At 45.7% G+C, this 24393-nt stretch overlaps 1 protein-coding gene across 4 annotated transcripts in view; it reads left to right on the top strand.

Moving 5' to 3' along the window:
- The window catches only part of RB1CC1 (RB1 inducible coiled-coil 1), a 486536-nt gene that overhangs the window by 435780 nt on the left and 26363 nt on the right, over window positions 1–24393 (top strand). For 2 of the 4 annotated variants that reach the window (XM_069220165.1, XM_069220163.1), the window contains exons 20-21: window positions 6871–6929; window positions 9618–9745. In XM_069220165.1, coding sequence (XP_069076266.1) covers window positions 6871–6929; window positions 9618–9745 — 187 coding nt within the window. Of the gene's footprint in view, window positions 1–6870; window positions 6930–9617; window positions 9755–24393 lie in introns of all 4 variants that reach the window. The other 2 variants (XM_069220164.1, XM_069220162.1) reach the window with 1 other exon arrangement.

Here is a 24393-nt window from a genome sequence, read left to right as displayed (position 1 = left end):
GATGTCAAACATGTTTTCATCCACAAGAGTAGTTCATTGACGTCTAGCTTCTCATAAGGCGCCCCTGGCCCTTGCAGCACCTCAGGAGAAAGACCGGAGAGCAATGGGGGCCCTTATACCTTGCCCAAAATAATCTAGAGGAAGGCTACCTTTCTTTCTCATAATCCATGTGCACCAAATGAAAGAAGTCCATTGGAGCAAATGCATGCAACCTCATGGAGCCCTGACTGGGAGCGAAGAGTCAAATTAGCTCTCATTGGGACTTCTAGGGCAGCCCGGGCATTTGGGTGCCCTAAAGGAATGCATGGCTTGTAACTAGATGCCTGGTCTCAAAGGACAACCATTTGATAACACTGTGTCTTATTTTCAATCAGGAGTCTGCTTGCTCCTGGAAAGGATGGGGCTCTGAGGCCCAGATTCTTTGAGCCTGAGTTGGGAATCAGGCAAGAGCATATGGGGAAGGGGATCATGTAGCTCTTACCCAGGGCCTGGTAACAGTGTCTGAACCCAGACAAGAAAGAGAGACCTCCTAAGGATTTTGGGCCCCAACCCAGGCACTTTGCAATACAACGGGCTGGAAGAGGGAGCCCAGGGCCGGGGACCTCCACCCTTTGGCAGCTGGACCTCTGACCCATGGATTAGCCAGAGCTTCTGAACCAGAGTTCATTGCTGGCTTTGCATTCCTGCCTGCTCTTCAAGAAGCAGGACTCAGAGGGAAGGCCTTTAGGTCAGAGCTAGAAGACCACCAGAGACTAAGAACCCTGGGACCCAAGGTTGGGCTAGCTGAGGCCCCCAGAGCTTCTGGGGAGAAATGCCAGAGGACAATGGGGTCCCTCAGAACTTGTCTCTAATAATACAGAAAAAAGGCTACCGCCCTTTCGTTTAATCCATGCACACTGAGTGAAATTAGCCATTTGAACAAACACATCTGACCTCCTTGAGCCTTGGCTGGGCTTGTAGAGTCAAATTAGCCACCATAGGGACTTCCAGATCACCCCAGCTATCATGATCACAGTACAGTGCTGGCTAAACCACTCTCCTCCCCCTAGAGAAGGCTGCTCAGCATGACATCCCTTCCTACTCTTCAGGAAGTAAGGCTTGAAGGAAAGAACAATCAGACAGGGCTGTAAGGCAGCTGGAGTCTTACACCCCTAGGGCCATGCTCAAGTCCTGGCAGGACCAGGGTGGTAGTGACGAGAAAACAAGGGAGTTCCAGCGACCCTCCCCCTTTTCTCTCTATTAATATAAAGGAATGTTACCCCCTTTTCTTATAATCATAATCTGTGCACGCTGAGTGACAGAGGGGGGCTTCAGAGAAAACACACCTGACCTCATTGTGCCTTGTCTGGGCTTGAAGACTGAAATGAGCCCTCATTGGGACTTTCATGCAAGCCCGGCCACCTGGGTGCGCAATAAGAACTCAAGCGTGTGCCCAGATGTCCAGATGTCCAGACACTGGGGATTCTACCCCTGGGTCTCTGTCCCAGTCAGTGCTTCTCAACCCAGACAAGCAGGGGAGGCCTCCCCAGGCCTGTGGGTCTCCATTGGCGGCACTCTGAAACACGGCAGTCAGGGGAGTGGATCCCAGGGTCTTCCACCTCAGGGCTCTCTTTAGCCTGGTCAAAGCTTTTGAACCCAAACAAGCAGGGACGATTTTCCTGGCTGGTGGAATCCTGGGCTGGTGGCCTCCACCCCGAAACAGCCAAGGTTCTGACCTGGGTCCCCTAAGACCTTCTTATCCTGGGCAAGCAGGGAAGGCCTCCCTGAGCCTGTAGGTCTACTCCCTTAGCGCCAAGTGACACAGTGAGCCATGGACAGAGCCCAAGGCTGGTGGCTTTCACAGGGCCCGATCAGAGCTTCCTGTCCCAGGCATGCAAGTCCCCATCCCAGGCACTTTGCAACAGAGCACACAGAAATCAGGTCCACAGGATTGTCACCCTGGGATTACCTGAGCACTACCATTCTTGTATTCCATGCACACTGAGTGACAGAGGAGGACATTCAAAAGAATACATCCAGCCTCCTAAGAACCTGAATGGGATTCAAGCTTCAAATGAGCCCTAATTCGGACTTCCAGGGCAACTTGGGAATCTGTTCACTGAGTCATGTGATGGGAATTACATTTTTTGTTTATTTTTTTTAAGCACAAAACATCACCACTAACATTGGCAGGGTACATTTTACACCAGCCATGTAGGTGTGGTAAAGGACCCCTAATTTGAATTACACCAAAACCTAGCTGTAGCATGGGACATCTGTGCCCTCCTAGTCCCCAGGGAAGACAAATAAGTCCCACCAACTTGGCCCTCTGCTGAGGGGAAAAGACATGGACTCCTAGCCTCAAAAACAGTGTAACTGTTTCAGCCGTAGCATTTCTTTCAGGAATATTTAAAGAGGACTCCATACCCTGCTTCTTACAAGCATGCATACTGCTGAAAATTGTGGCCTTTGAATAGCGTTTTTCAAATTGTAATTTTTTTATTGTTTTAATATAACTGGTATAGCCTTAGCACACAAATCCAGCAGCTAGTTAGATATGTAAAGTAGATTAATCGTACCATGCTAAGGCTAGTCTTGCTTGCCTAATTGACACTTTTTATTTTTATTGGAAAAGGTGCTATAAGACAAAAAGCTTTATTTTGGCATGTAAAGAGGTGTGCCTTTAGCTGAAGATGCAGCAGTAATGGGTTTGATTCAGTACAGTAATTTTAGGGACCTTTTCACATAGTCTTAGTGTTAGAAAATGGGTCTCTGGATGGCGGAGGTATGCACCCTATCCAAGTAGAGACCACAATCCTAGTCAGGGTAAGTTAGATAGACAACTAAAATTAACCTGTGCACACCCTCGGGTAGCATGGCACAGAGAAGGCAGGATTAACTTAAGAGGTAATGTGTAAAGTATTTGTGCAGCACTTTAATTACAGTAACACAGTGTAAAACACCACAACAATTCTCCACACCAGGGTAGAAAAATAGAGAATATTTATCGGAGTAAAACAAGACCAAAGGGCAAAAATCCAATCAGTAGAACTCAAGAATTTTTAAAAATAAACTGCAAAGTAGTTCTTACAAGTCAATAGCGCTAAAAGGTTACTTGAGGTCACGCTAGAGCCGGGTAAATCCAAAGTTCAGGCAGACTGCAATGGAGGGAAGGCTGGCTACCGGACTCGCGCAGAGCCCCCTGAAAAAAGTACCTTGGATGGAGAAAGCATCAGCGCCGAAGCCTCAGTGCATTGGTTCCGATGCGGTCGTGGAGATGCACCACTGTTGAGCCTCCCAATTGGGTCTCACGTCAGCCTTGAACCACTCTTGATGCAGGCAATGGGTCGTCGCATTGTGTAGTGATGACCTAGGATCGGCTTTTCTTTGTCATCGAACCTCGCAGTCCAGTCCCACATCTTCATCAAATCATCACTGCATCAGCATAGAAGGGCACTGCATTGGTTCCGAGCAGCGCAACAACGTGGATGCATTGATTCCTGCAGAGAAACAGCTGCAGAACCTAGTTCTGAGGCTCAGTACTGGATTGGCACCTCAGGAAAGGGAGGACTCAGCAGCCAAAGCAAAGTGGAGGAAAATCTTTTATGGCCCTGAGACTTCAAGAATGGGGGACAAGCCTACAAGCCCTTGGAGAACATGGATTCAAGGATGTAGAGAGCAGATTCAGTCCTTCTCACTACTAGGCAAGAAGCAGCAGGCCAACACAATAAAGCAGGTAGCATAGTGGTAGTCCCTCCTACAACACAGTAATCTCCAGGCCAGCACAGCAATGCACTTAGCAAAGTGGCAGTCCCTCCTGGCAGCACAGCAACTTCTCCTCCCGACAGAATGTCCTTGGTTCCACAGAGTTATTTTGAAAGGGGTTTGGTGTCCAGTACTTATTCCCAGTTGAGCCTTTGTTGTGGGGAGCCTTCAAAGAGAGCCCTTTGACGTTCCCTGCCCTTCCTTCCCTGGCTCCAGGCATACTAAAGAGTGTTATGCAGCTCTTTATGTGGAGGCAGGCACAGCCCCATTCAGATGTGTCAGCTCCTCCCTCCCATCTAGCCCAGGAAGGCCCATCAGCCTGATGATGGGCCATCAGGATGCAAATGTCACACCTCAGCTCCCTTTGTGTGTGACCTTTGGGAGGGAATGCACCCCAGATGTGTACTCAGAGACAGACAGAGGCACAGAATGGTTAAAGTAATGCAATGCCAACTTTCTAAAAGTGGTATTTTCAGGCTTACAGTTTAAAATCCGACTTCACCATCAGTTGTGATTTCAAATTGTGAGTCCAGATACACCTAACTCCAAAGTTCTATCTTTTCCCAATTGGAAGTTACACTTATTGGCTACTTCAAGTAAAACCCAATATTAACCTATGTGGGAGATAGGCCTTGGCGTAGTGAAAAACGAGTTTTTCCCTACCAGGACATATTAAACTTAAAGGTACATGTTCAACTTTTTTAAATTCACTGCACCCTGCCCTGGGACTAGATAGGGCCTACCTTAGGAGTGACTTACAAGTAATAAAAAGAAAGGTTTGGGCAGGCAAGTGGGTGCACTTGCCAGATCAAGATGGCACTTTTAAAATGTACACAGATTCTGCAATGGCAGGCCTGAGAAGTGTACTGAGCTACTGTAGTGGTTGGCACAATCAGTGCTGCAGACCCACTACTGGCATTTAAAATACAGGCCCTGGGCATGTACAGTTCACTTAGTAGGGACTTACAAGTAAATTAAATATGCAAATTGTGAATAAGACAATATTACAGTGTTTAGAGCACACATCACCTGCACTTTAGCACCAGTCAACAGTGGATAGAAAAAGCCCAGAGTCCTAAAGCCAACAAAAAAGAAGTCAGATAAACAGATCAGAAGGCTTAAAGTCAGTGGATGACCCTGCAGAAAGGGCCAGGTCCCACACTCTGTAAATAGGCTGATAAAAAATATATATATTTTCACAGCTACTCCAGCTGGACACAGGGGCTTGAAAAACGGCCTACTCAATCAACAAGAGGGAGTAATCACAACATTTGCAATTGAGACCAATGAAAGGCAGTGTTGAAGGTCTTGCAAGTTGATATGTGAGTGGCTGCATGTTGACACACGGTCCGTTCTCTGTATGATGGGCCTTATCCGCTGGTGCATGAGGGTAGATTCACCTGAAAGAGGAACGGGAAAGCCGCTGTAGTAAATTGCGATAAATGAAGGAAGGCAAGTCTATTAAATTGAATCCAATTGATATCAACTGTTGCAAATAAAAGTTCCTCTTTGTCTAAAATCAAATCTCCCTGTAAACGACATATTATGTTCTGATGCACCATAAACATAAGTTTACATACAAGTGCTTTGCAGCTAGTAGCAGTCTAATTATGCAAATGTGTACGGTTGTTTTCTTCTCCTTATTATTATGTTGGCGATTTCTGCGTTTTGTCCATTTGTATGTTTTTTTTTTTGTCTGTCCCCGATGGCTTAACAACTTGTTTGTTGCCCCAGACTGTCATCGGACCTCGATTTCTAGACCTCAGTTTTGCACATGGCCATGTTTCTGTGTGTTTTTAAATGGTTGTTAATAGCTTGAGAGTTTTGTAATGCGTGGTCACTATTCCAGTGCCCAGGCTGATACACACAACTGTTGGCGAATGTATGCAAGGTTTAGAAAAAAATCAGTGTCAGGGCCTTTTTTTTTTTTTTAAGAACAAATCTGATCACCATATAACGTTAGTAGCCTGCCGTTTTTGTTCGCCTTTGGCGTTTAACCCAATGACATACTCAATGTACGTTATTGGGGTAGGCATGTTGAAGGAGTGCGTATCTCAAGGCCTCCAGCAGAGAGGATGTTCGGCGCAACGCTTTCGGTAATGTGTTTTGACACTGATTGAAATTGGCGAGCTCGGTGCGTCATGCTGTTATGATTGCTCTAAACTGACGTCAAAATCCAACCCATTATAAAGCTAGATATGAAAGCAGTTTCTTGGATTTTTAGTGAGCATCCTGTTTTCATTAGTAAATGACTGACACTGCCTTTCTGCAAATAGTATTTTATACCCGTTGACCTAACATATTGGGCCAGCACATTGATCTTCCGATGTTTGTTAATTATGTTTTATTAATGTGTGTAATACACCTTGTTTTTCTCATGAATGTGTCTGAAATTATTATATGACTTTTAACGCGCACGCTAATTTAACGATTGTCATCCAAATGAAAATTGCTTGGTTTTGGCGTTCATGCGTATGGTGAAGCACACAAATTCGCTCTTTCAAGTTGGCTGTTGTTTTATCAGCGAAACTCCCTTTTTTATTGAATTTTCCAACAAAGTTCAGCGAGACACTCCAATATAGCTTGCAATGTTTGTGACTGAAGTAAATCTAAACGAAAAGGATCGGTTTCTATACTGTCTTGTGGCACATTGCTAAATACTGCACAGTCTAAACATCTAAAAATGTTTTCATGATGTTATTTAATTTAAGTATTGGGATAGATTTTCAGTCATATATTTTACTAATTGGTGCGCAAACAGCGTTCCTGGCTTACGAAAAAAAGGGTGGGGCAAAATGTTTGTGTACCAACTATTAAAATACAGTCAGGTATTAAATAAGTACACAAATATTGTCCCTCAGACCAGTTGAAGGCATAACTTTAGCATACGTAGTAGGGCGTGGCCTGTCGGGTTTCCCTGATAGTGCTGTGGAGCTCCCGAGGGCAAGGCATGCTCGCTGCAGGAAAGGTTTAACATTCCATTCTAATGTTACATTGGCGTAGTGCTATATATTACCACATTTTGTAATACAATGTGACATAGAGAAGTATATTTTTTCACTAATGTCTATAAATCCATTTTAGGCATACACTATTTTGACAATATATGTTCGTCATGTTTTTCAGATGTCTCAGAGCATGTCATCTGTGTCTTCTAGACATTCAGAAAAAATAGCCATTCGTGAGTAAGTACTGGGGTTTGCTGTTCCTTTGTGAAAAAAGTACTGATACACAGCTTGTGAAGCGAATGTATGCTTTAGTGATGCTGGTGATTTTCTGTTTGAAGGGGTTCCATGTATCTGTAATCTAGAGAAAAAGTTGTTTTTTTTAAATTGAAAAAAACATATGGTTTTGGGTTAGTAAAATGTGCCTTTTGAAAAATGTATAAGAGTATTTTTACAGATTCCCTAAAATGTAGTATGTGTATTACTCCTGCTTCTGGTAAGGTGGTTTCTGAATTAAAAACATCATGGTAGAATTATAGCTTCCACCCTTATTGATGTATGGTACCCTGGCCCGCATACTCTTGGAAAATGAGTCCGATTTAAAAAAAAAATGGTTCTCACTTCCTTTCGTGGTCCTCTGTAGAATGTATTCTAAACAGCTAATTGTTTTCTCTTATAGCCTTGAGACCATTTTCTGAACTACTTCGTCTACATATTACAGCTTCGACTTTAATCTGATGGTGTGTTCACAACCAGCCCTACCTCGCAAGCAACCTGTGCACCATTGATCAATTGTCAATGAGCTGATCTAGAGCAAATGATCACTATTCGTCAAGAGCCCACATAGACTATCCTAGTCCTCTTTATTCACCAGGATTAAAAGAGGTTCTTTGAGTTAAGCATTACTCGACAGATAACAAAGGGGGCAACACTTAGGAATCAGCAGGAAATCATATAAAATGATACACGTATACGACAAATAAAAAGCTGCACAGTGATAGGGAGAGTCTGTGAAATGCCTCAGGCCTCCGACAAACTTTAATGAGCTGGAACCTTTTTTGTGCTGTTTGGTTCGGTATCGTCTCTTAAATTTACGCCAAAAGATTCATCACAACCTTTCAGACCGAAAGGAAGTTGATTCAAATGGATTTGAAAAACCCGACATTGAAGAGCGTGTTGCCTTCATTGAACAAGCATAAGCAAAGCCTATAGGTTTCGTCTTTATGCCCAGTCCATCTTTGTGGTCTTCATTGATAGGAAAACATAAACAAAGCATGGGAGTCATTTTACTGACTCTGATTGGCTTCTAGCATTTGTGCACCTGGGATCACATGCTTTTGTTTTTGTTAACTGGGGCTTCCAGGACATCTGACCTGGGTGCCCAAGCTAAGCTTGTAAAGACACGGATTACTGTTTGAACCTGTTAAGGCCTAGACAGGAACAAGGACCAAAAACTAGTAACGAAACACCCCACCATCACGTTGTGGCTTAGTTGAAGAACACACCATCCCATCCCCAGTTCTAAACCCCACACCTTTCAGCACAGGTACACATAATTTCAACCTCACACCCATTGTTTTAATAGACATGTAACATCTTATATATATTAACGAGGCATGTTCTTCAGCACTTGATATTTTATCCTTCATGCAGCAGATACCATAACCACCTAAAGTTTCAAATCTTCATTTTCAGATAGACTTTACTTCCACCATTCTCCACAATCTTCAAAGCATCTGTTTCTTTCAACACCTGAAAGGCAAGCCCAGAATGTTGTCAGTTCTCCACAAACATTTTCGCAGTATCAAATATATCATACCTATCACCAGGCTGTCATGTGTTCTCACATACTATTTAACCCAAATAAATTGACACCTGTTATTTAGTCTACAGACTCCCATGATCCTAAATGCATTATTGAGTTTATGACCTGTAGATTCCTCATGCACATGAACAACATCATAATCATCGAAGAAGGTGAAGGAGGTTTTAATCCTCACCACTGATCCTACTCACAGTTGAGGCAACACTCTTGACATAAACATCTCCTCACTTTCAACCCTTCAAAATCCCACACCGTTGCCTGTTGATTAGTCATCACTATGCTCGCTCATTCGCAAACCACAATTCAGCATGCATGTTAACAATACTGAAATACTTTTCACTTCTTCATGTATCTCACCGTCCATTAAACCCTTAGGTGGTTAACAAATGACCTTAGTAGAGAAACATAAAATACAGACGGTACATTTTCATGGTTTGCAGGAGGCAGGGCAAACCTTCGATTGATTAATTACATTTTCAGTTTATTAAATACCTGAAACCTGGGCTACAATTTACTGGATAGTAAGATTGTGGTCCACACCTGAGTGCGAACTACCTAGTTCTTTTTACTCTTCATTATGTATCTATGTATTGTTTTAACTGACTTTTAACTCATCAAGGTCCTTATTTGCAAACTGCATGGCTCCATGCAAGTTAGAATACTAGAGGTATATTACTCTCAGATAGTCTGCAAAGCATGCAGGAGAAAATACCGTACAGACAATAAAATGAGGAAAACTGAAGGAAGATTGCAGTGTAGCATACAAAGCTAAATCCCACGGACACAATGACTTGATGTAGACTTCTAGTAAGGTTGGAGCTAACAGCCACTGCCCTTTCCCGTGCTGCTGGCCCACCATACTGTCACAATGTCAAGATGTCACTGACCCCGATGTATTCGTTTGAGAGGCTCTGAATGAGTAAGCTTTTCTATGAGTGAGAGTACAATAATGTTGATTATGCGTAATTCCTGTCATGTGGGCCAGTGTTCTCATTTAATTTTTATTTGTAATAGCTGACGTGCTGAACGTTCAGACGGGCTTGGGCACGTAGTTGTCCAAATATCAGTCTTCCTTAATTAAGGTGGCTTTTGTTGTCTTTCAGCTTCCAGGTTGGTGATCTCGTACTCATTATCTTGGATGAACGTCACGACAATTATGTGCTATTTACTGTTAGCCCAACCTTGTACTTCCTGCATTCGGAGTCTCTTGCTGTGCTGGACCTCAAACCAGGTGAGTGTGGTAAGTGTCGAGGAAAAGCTATTTTAATAACATTTTGTTATGTTAAGAAATATTATTTGGTGATGATGAATGGGCATACACTTGAGGTCTTGAGTGAAGTACATATTTGCAAAACTAAAGTTTAAACTGTTCTTACAATCCTTTGAATACGAGTATTTGAAGAGGAGTACTTGCTCTCTAAATATACATCGAAATAAAGATTCAGTGGCAATAAGTTATAGCTTGTACTATACAAGCCCGTTCCTGTTGACAGGTTCTTAAAAATAGATGTCGACTCAAAGAAACTAATTTTATTATTTTCTTAAGATTGAAAGCCTGAGGCAACCTGGTCGAGATTCACACCCAGGTTCTTCACTGAGTTAACTGTTACCAATACATTTCTACTTGTACACTGCGTCTCCTGCCTCTTACTTAGAAATATGGATCATTGCCAAAGATCTTATGTGGAATATGAAGATTAGTTTTTTGTTTTTTTAACTGAAGTGTGCCGTACACTATTGTACTTCTCCCACAGAATAAAACAAGCCAGTGTTATTTAGCCATCCATTTCTAGAGCGATCAGCTTTTGCAGATTTTGTATGTGCCATTGGTACACAGGTGTTGCAAAAGGTGTTCAAAGAATTAATCACGTTAGAGCATCTATATTTGTGCCAACAGGAAGCCGATCGAAAACTCTTATTAGAAAGATATGCCTGAAACCCGTAAATGGATGTCGACCAAAGAGGATGGACCCAAAGCTTTAAAAAAAAAAAAACATCCACAATTGTTGCCTCATCTAAATACCTCTTTATGAAGTATGCAGATTTCTTTGTCTTGTGATTGGTTAAACAAGTTTAGTGAGGTGTACAAATTCTAAGTTTGTGGGAATGGGATTATGACATGGTGTGGTTGTGTGACCTCACTGTGTAATACATGTACCAGACCCCTTTAGGACCAGTAGGTTTTGTCTGTCGAACCCTCAGCTCAGTCCGGAGTAGCTGTGACACTGAGCAGCAAGGCTTACACAGACAAACTAGTGCAAAGAATTTAAACAGAAGCAAAACAACTGAAGAAGTAATTGACACAACACCCAATAAATCAGACAGAAAATTATAAAAAGAGTCTATATGAATTTAGATACCAGAATGAAAAGGATCCACCTGAGGGTTCTGGAGATACATAATTTACAAGAACTAATAAATCAAGACAGTTCCCTTAACAGCGAACAAGTCACTGACAAATTCAACAAATATTAATTTTCAGTAAAAAGTTGGGCTAAGTGTATTACAGTCCCTTGGAGTCACTGCAGGTGACCATCTCCTGTCAAGAGCGAGCCAGTCTGTGGGACCAGCTATGTTATCAGAACTGCTACCTTGGCAAGAGAAGCAATCCTCAGTCAGTTCCAGGTACTTTTATCCATTGCCAGCTTTTCCAATGGAAGTAGTCCTCTTTCAACGGATAAAGGATGCTGAAGATGTTCAAGGGAGATATGGGTGGGACATATTCAACAGGGTTCGTCCTACAGGCACTCCTCAGTCCACAAAGTTGGGTTCCTAGTTGCAGGGTCAACGTCCCACGAGGTCCTCTCCAGTCTGGCTGAAGCTCAGTCACTGCTGTACTACCAGTCGCCAGGTGTTGGGTCACAGGCCAGTCCTTGCTGGGTCAATAGCTCACCCTCTGAGGGTTCTCATCAGCTCTTCAAAAACACTCCTGGGCTCTGGTACTTGGGTGCAACTCTGTCCATCAGGTCTTAGTCTCTGGTGCTGCACAGCAGTGGTGATAGCGACTTGAAGACTTCATGCTAGCAGTTTGCCCCAGTAGGGTTCATCAGCTGTTGTGTCCCTGTGCTGCGAACAGGGGGCCAGTCGGATCGTCCTTGCAGTCTCATGGTTTTGCTGGGCTCTGGAGATAGGACATAGCAGGCACAGTTGCTCCCTTCTCTAGCCAGCAGGTGCAGTCCCCAACAGTGCAGTCTCATTTTGCTGATCCCTCGGTGCTGCAGGACAGTCTTTCCTTGTCAGTTGAGATCTGAGGTAGGGATACCATGGGTGCTCTTGTTATGCTCTGAAAATGCCTCTAGGGCAGGATGCAGTTGGTAGACAATGGGCTGCCAGGTTTTCTTCCACCTGTTGACCACTTTCTGTGGAGAGTGGCTAACTCGGGAGGCTCCATTCTGCTTAATCTCAAGATTGCGAGCCCCTCTCTCCATTGTGTGGACCTAAATAGCCCACCCCTGAGGTGTGGCTACGATAGGGCTACAGAGTCCTGGTGAAACCAGTTTGGCAATTAGTTTCCCCTCTTTCCTTCCTGTGCCAGCCTGTCTGCCTAGATAATGGGACACCCCTCCACCCTGCTCTTACACATTTGCCCTTCAAAGGCTGCTTACCCATTGAAGCCTGCCTTTTGGGGCTACCACCAATGTGGCTTCCTGCAAGAGAGAGGTAACACCTCCCTGACCTCTAATCCCTCATTGTCCCCTTTCCTGAGAATTGTTGGCACATCTCCCAGGAAGGCAGAAAGGTGTCTCATGGGGCAGACTCCATGTGTGCCCAAGAAGGCATAGGACGTTTAAAGGCAACAGTGTGGCAGCTTTGTAAAAGCTGCACACTTAAAGAATTTAGATTAACTAAGGCTTGGGATTCAAGTCGAGCATAATGTAACAAGTTGTTTGATAGGTTGGAGTGTCCTCTAGTCATGCCTTTCAGGAGTTAGCACAGCTGAGGGGTCAGCTTGTAATCCTGTACTTGCCAATCAGACGACCAAGCCTTTCCACAATAAAAATGGCAGTTTTGCATTTTTACTGTCAGAACATGTAAACTACATGTCCTGTCTGTGTCATATGTTGGAAACTAGAACTCAGTAGGCCTGCCAGAGCGGTAACTTACACAAATGCACAGGTGAAGTGGATGCTTTGCTTCCAAAGTCGGACTAACAGTGCACGACTCCTCTACCAGTGCGCAGTGGCAGACTGGAAGACTTGTTTTACTTGGGGGATTTCCGGGGTGGCATAACCAGTGCTGCAATCCCTGAGGTATCCCTGTAGCATACATTTCCTGGGGAACGTATACTAGGGACTTACAGGTAAGTTAACTATTTCCATTTGGGCGCAGCCATTTCGACATACACTTTAGGGTCTGGGCACTGAGATGTGGTTTAGCAGGCCTCAGTGCACTATGGTTTGAAAAACCAGCAGCATAAGTCCACAAACTTGGGGTTGACCATACAAACAGAGGTAATCCTTACACTAAGGGCACAGCACATTTGTGGCAGACATCTTTGCCCCCATACTGATCTTTAACAGGACTCTCCTGACACATTCTTTGTTTCAGAAGTTAACCATTTCCTCTTAGGTCAGTTACCTCATTTTAAAATTACACTTGTTTTCCTTTGTTCAGTATTTCCAAAGGCTTTTTTTTCATCCAGTCTACTTAACGAAGGAATTTGAGAATGGTTTAGGCATCCAGAGATTTGATGTTTGCACTTTTGTTCAACTGATGCCACCTCTGAATGTAGTACCCAGGTTTCATTGTGTTTGGTGGAATAATACCGGTCCTGTATAAAAAACAGTCAATCCATGTGTGCTCTGACAGGTAATATGTTTAGAACTACTAATGTGGCTGGAAAAAAATGATGATGGTTAGATGGGGCAAACCGATGCCTTGGGCAGTAAGCGAGACATAAAATCCATATAATAAGAGAGACAGGTAATCAAGAAAGATAAACGTGTGACGAGAATGTAGTAAATAGGCCTTACCAGAACGAGAGGGTATCACAAAGTATAGCCATGAAAGTATTGCACATGCATACAAACCCTTCTGTCTCATAGACAATAATTGGCATTTCCCTTGGTAATCCCTCAGTCATGGTGCCTGACATGCTGGAAACGTCTTTGTAGGAAGTTGGCTCTGTATGTACTATTTCAAAGTAAGGAATAGCATGCAAAGAGTCCAAGGGTTCCCCTTAGAGGTAAAATAGTGGTAAAAATAGATAATACTAATGCTCTATTTTGTGGTAGTGTGGTCGAGCAGTAGGCTTATCCAAGGAGTAGTGTTAAGCATTTGTTGCACATACACATAGACAATAAATGAGGTACACACACTCAGAGACAAATCCAGCCAATAGGTTTTTGTATAGAAAAATATATTTTCTTAGTTTATTTTAAGAACCACAGGTTCAAATTCTACAGGTAATATCTCATTCGAAAGGTATTGCAGGTAAGTACTTTAGGAACTTCAAATCATCAAAATTGCATGTATACTTTTCAAGTTATTCACAAATAGCTGTTTTAAAAGTGGACACTTAGTGCAATTTTCACAGTTCCTAGGGGAGGTAAGTATTTGTTAGGTTAACCAGGTAAGTAAGACACTTACAGGGCTTAGTTCTTGGTCCAAGGTAGCCCACCGTTGGGGGTTCAGAGCAACCCCAAAGTCACCACACCAGCAGCTCAGGGCCGGTCAGGTGCAGAGTTCAAAGTGGTGCCCAAAACACATAGGCTAGAATGGAGAGAAGGGGGTGCCCCGGTTCCGGTCTGCTTGCAGGTAAGTACCCGCGTCTTCGGAGGGCAGACCAGGGGTGTTTTGTAGGGCACCGGGGGGGACACAAGCCCACACAGAAATTTCACCCTCAGCGGCGCGGGGGCGGCCGGGTGCAGTGTAGAAACAAGCGTCGGGTTCGCAATGTTAGTCTATGAGAGATCTCGGGATCTCTTCAGCGCTGCAGGCAGGCAAGGGGGGGGTTCCTCGGGGAAACCTCCACTTGGGCAAGGGAGAGGGACTCCTGGGGGTCACTTCTCCAGTGAAGGTCCGGTCCTTCAGGTCCTGGGGGCTGCGGGTGCAGGGTCTCTCCCAGGTGTCGGGATTTTGGATTCAAAGAGTCGCGGTCAGGGGAAGCCTCGGGATTCCCTCTGCAGGCGGCGCTGTGGGGGCTCAGGGGGGACAGGTTTTGGTACTCACAGTATCAGAGTAGTCCTGGGGTCCCTCCTGAGGTGTCGGATCTCCACCAGCCGAGTCGGGGTCGCCGGGTGCAGTGTTGCAAGTCTCACGCTTCTTGCGGGGAGCTTGCAGGGTTCTTTAAAGCTGCTGGAAACAAAGTTGCAGCTTTTCTTGGAGCAGGTCCGCTGTCCTCGGGAGTTTCTTGTCTTTTCGAAGCAGGGGCAGTCCTCAGAGGATGTCGAGGTCGCTGGTCCCTTTGGAAGGCGTCGCTGGAGCAGGATCTTTGGAAGGCAGGAGACAGGCCGGTGAGTTTCTGGAGCCAAGGCAGTTGTCGTCTTCTGGTCTTCCGCTGCAGGGGTTTTCAGCTAGGCAGTCCTTCTTCTTGTAGTTGCAGGAATCTAATTTTCTAGGGTTCAGGGTAGCCCTTAAATACTAAATTTAAGGGCGTGTTTAGGTCTGGGGGGTTAGTAGCCAATGGCTACTAGCCCTGAGGGTGGGTACACCCTCTTTGTGCCTCCTCCCAAGGGGAGGGGGTCACAATCCTAACCCTATTGGGGGAATCCTCCATCTGCAAGATGGAGGATTTCTAAAAGTCAGAGTCACCTCAGCTCAGGACACCCTAGGGGCTGTCCTGACTGGTCAGTGACTCCTCCTTGTTGCTTTCTTTGTTCCCTCCAGCCTTGCCGCCAAAAGTGGGGGCCGTGGCCGGAGGGGGCGGGCAACTCCACTAAGCTGGAGTGCCCTGCTGGGCTGTGACAAAGGGGTGAGCCTTTGAGGCTCACCGCCAGGTGTCACAGCTCCTGCCTGGGGGAGGTGTTAGCATCTCCACCCAGTGCAGGCTTTGTTACTGGCCTCAGAGTGACAAAGGCACTCTCCCCATGGGGCCAGCAACATGTCTCTGGTGTGGCAGGCTGCTGGAACTAGTCAGCCTACACAGACAGTCGGTTAAGTTTCAGGGGGCACCTCTAAGGTGCCCTCTGGGGTGTATTTTACAATAAAATGTACACTGGCATCAGTGTGCATTTATTGTGCTGAGAAGTTTGATACCAAACTTCCCAGTTTTCAGTGTAGCCATTATGGTGCTGTGGAGTTCGTGTTTGACAGACTCTCAGACCATATACTCTTATGGCTACCCTGCACTTACAATGTCTAAGGTTTTGTTTAGACACGGTAGGGGTACCATGCTCATGCACTGGTACCCTCACCTATGGTATAGTGCACCCTGCCTTAGGGCTGTAAGGCCTGCTAGAGGGGTGTCTTACCTATACTGCATAGGCAGTGAGAGGCTGGCATGGCACCCTGAGGGGAGTGCCATGTCGACTTACTCGTTTTGTCCTCACTAGCACACACAAGCTGGCAAGCAGTGTGTCTGTGCTGAGTGAGAGGTCTCCAGGGTGGCATAAGACATGCTGCAGCCCTTAGAGACCTTCCTTGGCATCAGGGCCCTTGGTACTAGAAGTACCAGTTACAAGGGACTTATCTGAATGCCAGGGTGTGCCAATTGTGGATACAATGGTACATTTTAGGTAAAGGAACACTGGTGCTGGGGCCTGGTTAGCAGGGTCCCAGCACACTTCTCAGTCAAGTCAGCATCAGTATCAGGCAAAAAGTGGGGGGTAACTGCAACAGGGAGCCATTTCTTTACACAAGCCCCCCCCAGCCTACAGGCCAGGAGACTCAGCCCAAGCTGGGAGAGTCTTCCTAGTCTGTCAGGCGAGGAAGAGTAGGAGAAATAGGCTGGTTAGTTGCAGGGCCTACTCTGCCTTACATCCTTCTGTTCAGGTCATTCCCTTTGGGGAACTGACCCACTTCCACAGTGATGGGACCTAGTCTGAATTGCCTCTTGTCTGCCTCTTCAATGTCTCCACCCATTCTTTCTATTTTGGTCTTAGAGGTGTCCACCTCTGCTAACCTTATCTTGGCCAGGGTCACCCCTAACTTACCCAGAGAGGTTACCCAGAGCTGGAGTAACCCCACCATGACCAATAGGGTCAGGGGGCCTAACTTGCTATTTGGCATGGGGTCAGACCACCATGCTAAGGATAGTGCAGCCATAAAGGCTAACACCCAGCAGAGGCCACTGACAGCTGTCAGTGCCCAGAACCACACCTTTAGCTCTTCACCTAAAAGGGAAGGGGCTAAGTTACAGGCTTCTTTGGGTTCAGGTTGCCTGTCTGCTGTATTGGAGTGGGGGGTTACCACATCTTGTAGTAAACACCCTTCTTCCACTCTTTCTTCTGTTAGCTGAGGAGCCACCCACTCAGGTTTAACAGTTGCCTGACTAGCCAGGACTTCTTGTGGGTCAGGTTGGACTTTATCAGGGCCATTTTTGGAGTTCTCCCCTACTGGAGCAGAATCTCCTTGGCTTGCTGTAACCTTGGCTAAAGGTTGTCCACCCTTCCTACTCTGTTTTCTTTTCTTCTTCTTCTGGGGCCTGCTTGCATTTACTGCAGAGGCAGGACTTCCAGAATCCTTGGGAGAGGACTGGCACTGGACCAGTTTCTCTCTTGGGCTCTGACTAACCTCTGGGTAGTCATTTCCAAGGAGACAATCAAGGGGGAGGTCTGTACTGACTACTACCCTTCTCCAGCTAAGAGTGCCACCCACTTCTATGGGCACTAAAGCCACAGGCCTCTTAGTGACCCTGTCTAGGCTAACTCTTACCCTGGCAGTCTCACCTGGGATGTACTGGTTTGAGAGCACCAGCCTGTCATGCACAATAGTGTGACTGGCACAAGTGTCTCTCAGGGCAGTGGTTGGGATTCCATTCACCAGTAGGTGGTGGAAGTGTCTACTTCCCTCTGGAATCTCCAACTCACCTGTTGGGCCCTGTTTCAAGTTGAAGGCTAGGAAGACCTCCTCATCTGAGGAGTCATCTCCCATGGCTACACTGGTTACCCCTGGAATTTTGTTCTGGGGTTTGTTTTTGGGACAAGAAGTGTCCTTGGTGTGGTGCCCAGACTGTTTACAGTTGTGGCACCATGCCTTAGTGGCATCCCAGTTCTTACCCTGGTACCCACCTTTGTTTTGGGTTGTGTCTTGGGGCCCACCCACCTGTTCTGGTTTTTGGGGGCCTACAGAGGACTCTTTTTCTTTGTTTCTAGTGTCACCCACTTTCTCCTGGGGAGTTTTTGTAACCCCTTTCTTTTGGTCACCCCCAGTGGAAGTTTTGGTTACCCTAGTCTTGACCCAGTGGTCTGCCTTCTTTCCCACTTCTTGGGGAGAAATTGGACCTAGGTCTACCAGATACTGATGCAACTTTTCATTGAAGCAGTTACTTAAAATGTGTTCTTTCATAAACAAATTATAAAGCCCAACATAGTCACACACTTCATTTCCAGTTAACCAACCATCCAGTGTTTTTACTGAGTAGTCTACAAAATCAACCCAGGTCTGGCTCGAGGATTTTTGAGCCCCCCTGAATCTAATTCTATACTCCTCAGTGGAGAATCCAAAGCCCTCAATCAGGGTACCCTTCATGAGGTCATAAGATTCTGCATCTTTTCCAGAGAGTGTGAGGAGTCTATCCCTACACTTTCCAGTGAACATTTCCCAAAGGAGAGCACCCCAGTGAGATCTGTTCACTTTTCTGGTTACACAAGCCCTCTCAAAAGCTGTGAACCATTTGGTGATGTCATCACCAGCTTCATATTTTGTTACAATCCCTTTGGGGATTTTTAGGATGTCAGGAGAATCTCTGACCCTATTTAAGTTGCTGCCACCATCGATGGGACCTAGGCCCATCTCTTTTCTTTCCCTTTCTATGGCTAGGAGCTGCTTTTCCAAAGCCAATCTTTTGACCATCCTGGCTAACAGGGGGTCATCTTCACTGAGAGCATCCTCAGTGATTTCAGAAATGCTGGACCCTCCTGTGAGGGAAGCAACATTTCTGACTATCATTTTTGGAGACAGGGCTTGAGAGGCCCTGGTCTCCCTATTTAGGACTGGAAGGGGGGAATTGCCCTCCAAGTCACTAATTTCTTCCTCTGTGAAGTCATCCTCAGAGGGGTTGGCTTTTTCAAACTCTGCCAACAGCTCCTGGAGCTGAATTTTGGTAGGTCTGGAGCCAATGGTTATTTTCTTTATATTACAGAGAGACCTTAGCTCCCTCATCTTAAGATGGAGGTAAGGTGTGGTGTCGAGTTCCACCACATTCATCTCTGTATCAGACATTATTTTGCTAAAAAGTTGGAAGGCTTTTTAAAGAATCTAAAACTGTTTCTAGAATCTAATTTCAAACTTTTAACAAACTTTTAAACTCTAAAAAAGAAATGCTAAACAGGATCTAACACAAGGCCCTAGCAGGACTTTTAAGAATTTAGAAAGCTTTTCAAATTGCAAAAATCAATTTCTAATGCCAATTTTGGAATTTGTCGTGTGATCAGGTATTGGCTGAGTAGTCCAGCAAATGCAAAGTCTTGTACCCCACCGCTGATCCACCAATGTAGGAAGTTGGCTCTGTATGTACTATTTCAAAGTAAGGAATAGCATGCACAGAGTCCAAGGGTTCCCCTTAGAGGTAAAATAGTGGTAAAAATAGATAATACTAATGCTCTATTTTGTGGTAGTGTGGTCGAGCAGTAGGCTTATCCAAGGAGTAGTGTTAAGCATTTGTTGCACATACACATAGACAATAAATGAGGTACACACACTCAGAGACAAATCCAGCCAATAGGTTTTTGTATAGAAAAATATCTTTTCTTAGTTTATTTTAAGAACCACAGGTTCAAATTCTACAGGTAATATCTCATTCGAAAGGTATTGCAGGTAAGTACTTTAGGAACTTCAAATCATCAAAATTGCATGTATACTTTTCAAGTTATTCACAAATAGCTGTTTTAAAAGTGGACACTTAGTGCAATTTTCACAGTTCCTAGGGGAGGTAAGTATTTGTTAGGTTAACCAGGTAAGTAAGACACTTACAGGGCTTAGTTCTTGGTCCAAGGTAGCCCACCGTTGGGGGTTCAGAGCAACCCCAAAGTCACCACACCAGCAGCTCAGGGCCGGTCAGGTGCAGAGTTCAAAGTGGTGCCCAAAACACATAGGCTAGAATGGAGAGAAGGGGGTGCCCCGGTTCCGGTCTGCTTGCAGGTAAGTACCCGCGTCTTCGGAGGGCAGACCAGGGGGGTTTTGTAGGGCACCGGGGGGGACACAAGCCCACACAGAAATTTCACCCTCAGCGGCGCGGGGGCGGCCGGGTGCAGTGTAGAAACAAGCGTCGGGTTCGCAATGTTAGTCTATGAGAGATCTCGGGATCTCTTCAGCGCTGCAGGCAGGCAAGGGGGGGGTTCCTCGGGGAAACCTCCACTTGGGCAAGGGAGAGGGACTCCTGGGGGTCACTTCTCCAGTGAAGGTCCGGTCCTTCAGGTCCTGGGGGCTGCGGGTGCAGGGTCTCTCCCAGGTGTCGGGATTTTGGATTCAAAGAGTCGCGGTCAGGGGAAGCCTCGGGATTCCCTCTGCAGGCGGCGCTGTGGGGGCTCAGGGGGGACAGGTTTTGGTACTCACAGTATCAGAGTAGTCCTGGGGTCCCTCCTGAGGTGTCGGATCTCCACCAGCCGAGTCGGGGTCGCCGGGTGCAGTGTTGCAAGTCTCACGCTTCTTGCGGGGAGCTTGCAGGGTTCTTTAAAGCTGCTGGAAACAAAGTTGCAGCTTTTCTTGGAGCAGGTCCGCTGTCCTCGGGAGTTTCTTGTCTTTTCGAAGCAGGGGCAGTCCTCAGAGGATGTCGAGGTCGCTGGTCCCTTTGGAAGGCGTCGCTGGAGCAGGATCTTTGGAAGGCAGGAGACAGGCCGGTGAGTTTCTGGAGCCAAGGCAGTTGTCGTCTTCTGGTCTTCCGCTGCAGGGGTTTTCAGCTAGGCAGTCCTTCTTCTTGTAGTTGCAGGAATCTAATTTTCTAGGGTTCAGGGTAGCCCTTAAATACTAAATTTAAGGGCGTGTTTAGGTCTGGGGGGTTAGTAGCCAATGGCTACTAGCCCTGAGGGTGGGTACACCCTCTTTGTGCCTCCTCCCAAGGGGAGGGGGTCACAATCCTAACCCTATTGGGGGAATCCTCCATCTGCAAGATGGAGGATTTCTAAAAGTCAGAGTCACCTCAGCTCAGGACACCCTAGGGGCTGTCCTGACTGGTCAGTGACTCCTCCTTGTTGCTTTCTTTGTTCCCTCCAGCCTTGCCGCCAAAAGTGGGGGCCGTGGCCGGAGGGGGCAGGCAACTCCACTAAGCTGGAGTGCCCTGCTGGGCTGTGACAAAGGGGTGAGCCTTTGAGGCTCACCGCCAGGTGTCACAGCTCCTGCCTGGGAGAGGTGTTAGCATCTCCACCCAGTGCAGGCTTTGTTACTGGCCTCAGAGTGACAAAGGCACTCTCCCCATGGGGCCAGCAACATGTCTCTGGTGTGGCAGGCTGCTGGAACTAGTCAGCCTACACAGACAGTCGGTTAAGTTTCAGGGGGCACCTCTAAGGTGCCCTCTGGGGTGTATTTTACAATAAAATGTACACTGGCATCAGTGTGCATTTATTGTGCTGAGAAGTTTGATACCAAACTTCCCAGTTTTCAGTGTAGCCATTATGGTGCTGTGGAGTTCGTGTTTGACAGACTCTCAGACCATATACTCTTATGGCTACCCTGCACTTACAATGTCTAAGGTTTTGTTTAGACACGGTAGGGGTACCATGCTCATGCACTGGTACCCTCACCTATGGTATAGTGCACCCTGCCTTAGGGCTGTAAGGCCTGCTAGAGGGGTGTCTTACCTATACTGCATAGGCAGTGAGAGGCTGGCATGGCACCCTGAGGGGAGTGCCATGTCGACTTACTCGTTTTGTCCTCACTAGCACACACAAGCTGGCAAGCAGTGTGTCTGTGCTGAGTGAGAGATCTCCAGGGTGGCATAAGACATGCTGCAGCCCTTAGAGACCTTCCTTGGCATCAGGGCCCTTGGTACTAGAAGTACCAGTTACAAGGGACTTATCTGAATGCCAGGGTGTGCCAATTGTGGATACAATGGTACATTTTAGGTGAAGGAACACTGGTGCTGGGGCCTGGTTAGCAGGGTCCCAGCACACTTCTCAGTCAAGTCAGCATCAGTATCAGGCAAAAAGTGGGGGGTAACTGCAACAGGGAGCCATTTCTTTACAGTCTTCCCTCTAAATCCTTTACAAAGGAATCACTTGCTGATTGCACATCCTTGTCTATTCTGCAACATCTTTTGATTTGAGGACTCTTGCTGAGTCTTTTCAAAAAATATTTTTCCTCTATTGAGATTCTGCATTGTTTTATGAATTGTGTTGGCAAGCAAATATAATTTTATGTCGTTTACCTTTGCTCTTTCTGACAGAAGATCCACATTTTTTATGCAGTTCAGGATATAGTTTATCGGAATTAGGTAGGTTTAGAGTTTGGTGACGCAGGAACTCTCATATATATTGTCATAGTGCTTGACTTGGAGGTAGGGTAGCCATAGTAAGTAATGTGTAAGTCATTGGAGATATGTGACTTGGAAACCCGTCAGCCAAACCAAAGCCAGGTCACTTCTGTAAGTAGCCTAAGGACTCGTTGCATGTGTGGCAGATGTCCCTTGCCCCAGGGATGCTATGATGATGGAGGCTCATTCTGTTGCCCTATCAGAGCTCTCTATAATTGTAAAAGTGTTTTAATTGAGTGACTGTTGGTGAAATAGAGACTGCCACTTTTTATGACTCTTTATATGGGTGAAGAGTGTGGTTGGTGTAGTACTCATGGGAATCTATGTCTTGAATTAACTTTCTTGAATACCCCTGGTGATTTCTATGAATCCCCAGAAAGTCACTAATTTACTAAAACCATTTGAGGAAATTTACAATAAATAGATTTTCAACATTAGTAGATGTTTGAATCGGCCCCAAGAGAATCCCATAAATGTTTCCTTACCAGCCGACATGTCAGAGATAGAACTTTCACATTTAAAGATGTTATAAAGAAGCATCTGTTTAATTAAAGGTTTAGCACTAGTTTAGAGAACTGCTTTCAACATAATGCTGGCTTTGTAGTAGGAAGTGAGATGACAGAATTTGTCAGACAAAATTATTACAAAAGAGTGGTGATGTCAATATCTATTGCAGATCCAGTGTGAATGTGCTGTCACCTCAAGTCTGTAATAAGTACACTGTTTTCAGTAGTGTAGGCCTCCAATTTACTATATCCATGATGAGAAAGCTACTTGCTGTAATACAGTCGGACTGCTTGGTGTTCTCTTTATTGCCCTCATCACCAAATTCCAGTGCTGGACTGGGAACCAAATGGTGCACTTCCTCTCAAAACTAAATGCAGGCTAACCACTCATTGCCCTCAGTAAGCTGAACACCACGCTTTTCTGCAGAATCTTTAAATGTAGATTTTACAAGGAGTTCTAAATAAAGAACTAATTAAGTGTCCCAATACTTAAGTTACTTAAGTGTCTGCGACAAAATCCAGGACCAGTATAACACTACACCAAGAAATGGTGTATGTGCCTATTAGAAAAATGTGTGCCTGATTTAGAGCGATTGATGTACAGAAATATATGTTCAAGGCATGTGCGCCTGTAGACGCACATCCTCTAAAAACTCCTGCCATCTAGTGTTGGGTCGGCATTTTTGCAGGTTATTTTCTTTGAAGAAAGTCTTTCGAGTCACGAGGTAGGGTAACTCCTCCTTCTCAGTGATATTGCGCATGGGCATCGACTCCATTGTTAGATTGTTTTCTGTCTGCCGTATGGTTCGGACGTGTGTGCTCACTTTCTGAGTCGAGACAGTCGTTGGATCTCTCTTTTGGTTCTAATTCTGTTTACCACCTTATTGTTATCGGTTCAGTTTTATCCCCTCTGCGCATAGAGCTACAATGACTCATCGAATCAACACAACTGCGTCGCACCCCGTAGAGGTCCTTCTACATTTCATTTCTAAACGATGCGTGACAAAACAAACACCATTTAGTTTCTGCCCTCTTTGTCATGCAAAATACCAATGGACGACTCCCATCAAGTCTGAAACCTTTGTCTCTCTCTGGGCCACAGAGTGGCTGATTGTGAGGCCTGTCTAGCATTCCGCTCAAAGAAAATGCTTTGTGATCATCGAGCACGCTGGCTCAAGATGCAATGAAGGGCCACCAACGACACTCCCAACCTCCTCGGACATCAGGACGTCGAGGAGGAGCAGCATCCAAAGTCTTCAGTAGCTGAAGAGGAGGCTTTCTCTGTTGAATGCAGCTCAGGCTAAGATCCCAAATTAGAGTTTGAAATGAACAACGTATTGATGGAGTCACACGCAGTGAGTACACTACCCATGCCCTTCAGCCTCAAGTCACACCTCAAAAAAGACACACACCTTCAGATCAAGAGGCCTTTGGACCACCACTGCCTTTAGGCCATGGTCAGCACAGAGAATTTGAACACCCGCTCTCTACAGCCTCCACAACCTCCAGCCCGAGCCAACCGTCAGTGCCTTTAGCTTCAGCGCTGAGTGGATCTTCAGCACCAAAACATATCTCTGGCTTAGAGCCGAAACCATCAAAGTCAATGCAGAAAAAGACTATCAAGACTGTTGTGGAGCCTATTCTCTACAGGTTACATGAAAAACTGGACTCTAGACAACAGCTGATCCTGATTTAACCAAAACCTGGAAGAATCATGGCCAAACCACCACCTTCCAAGAGACTGCTCTCTTTCCCAGAGTCTTTAGATGTTCCTGTTTTATCTAAAAGCAAAAAGACGGACAAGGC

This window comes from Pleurodeles waltl, chromosome 2_2 (genome assembly GCF_031143425.1).
Source record: "Pleurodeles waltl isolate 20211129_DDA chromosome 2_2, aPleWal1.hap1.20221129, whole genome shotgun sequence".
Taxonomy (NCBI): Eukaryota; Metazoa; Chordata; class Amphibia; order Caudata; family Salamandridae; genus Pleurodeles; species Pleurodeles waltl.
The sequence above is the reverse complement of the archived record's forward strand: the minus strand, read 5'-3'. Positions and strand labels throughout refer to the sequence as shown.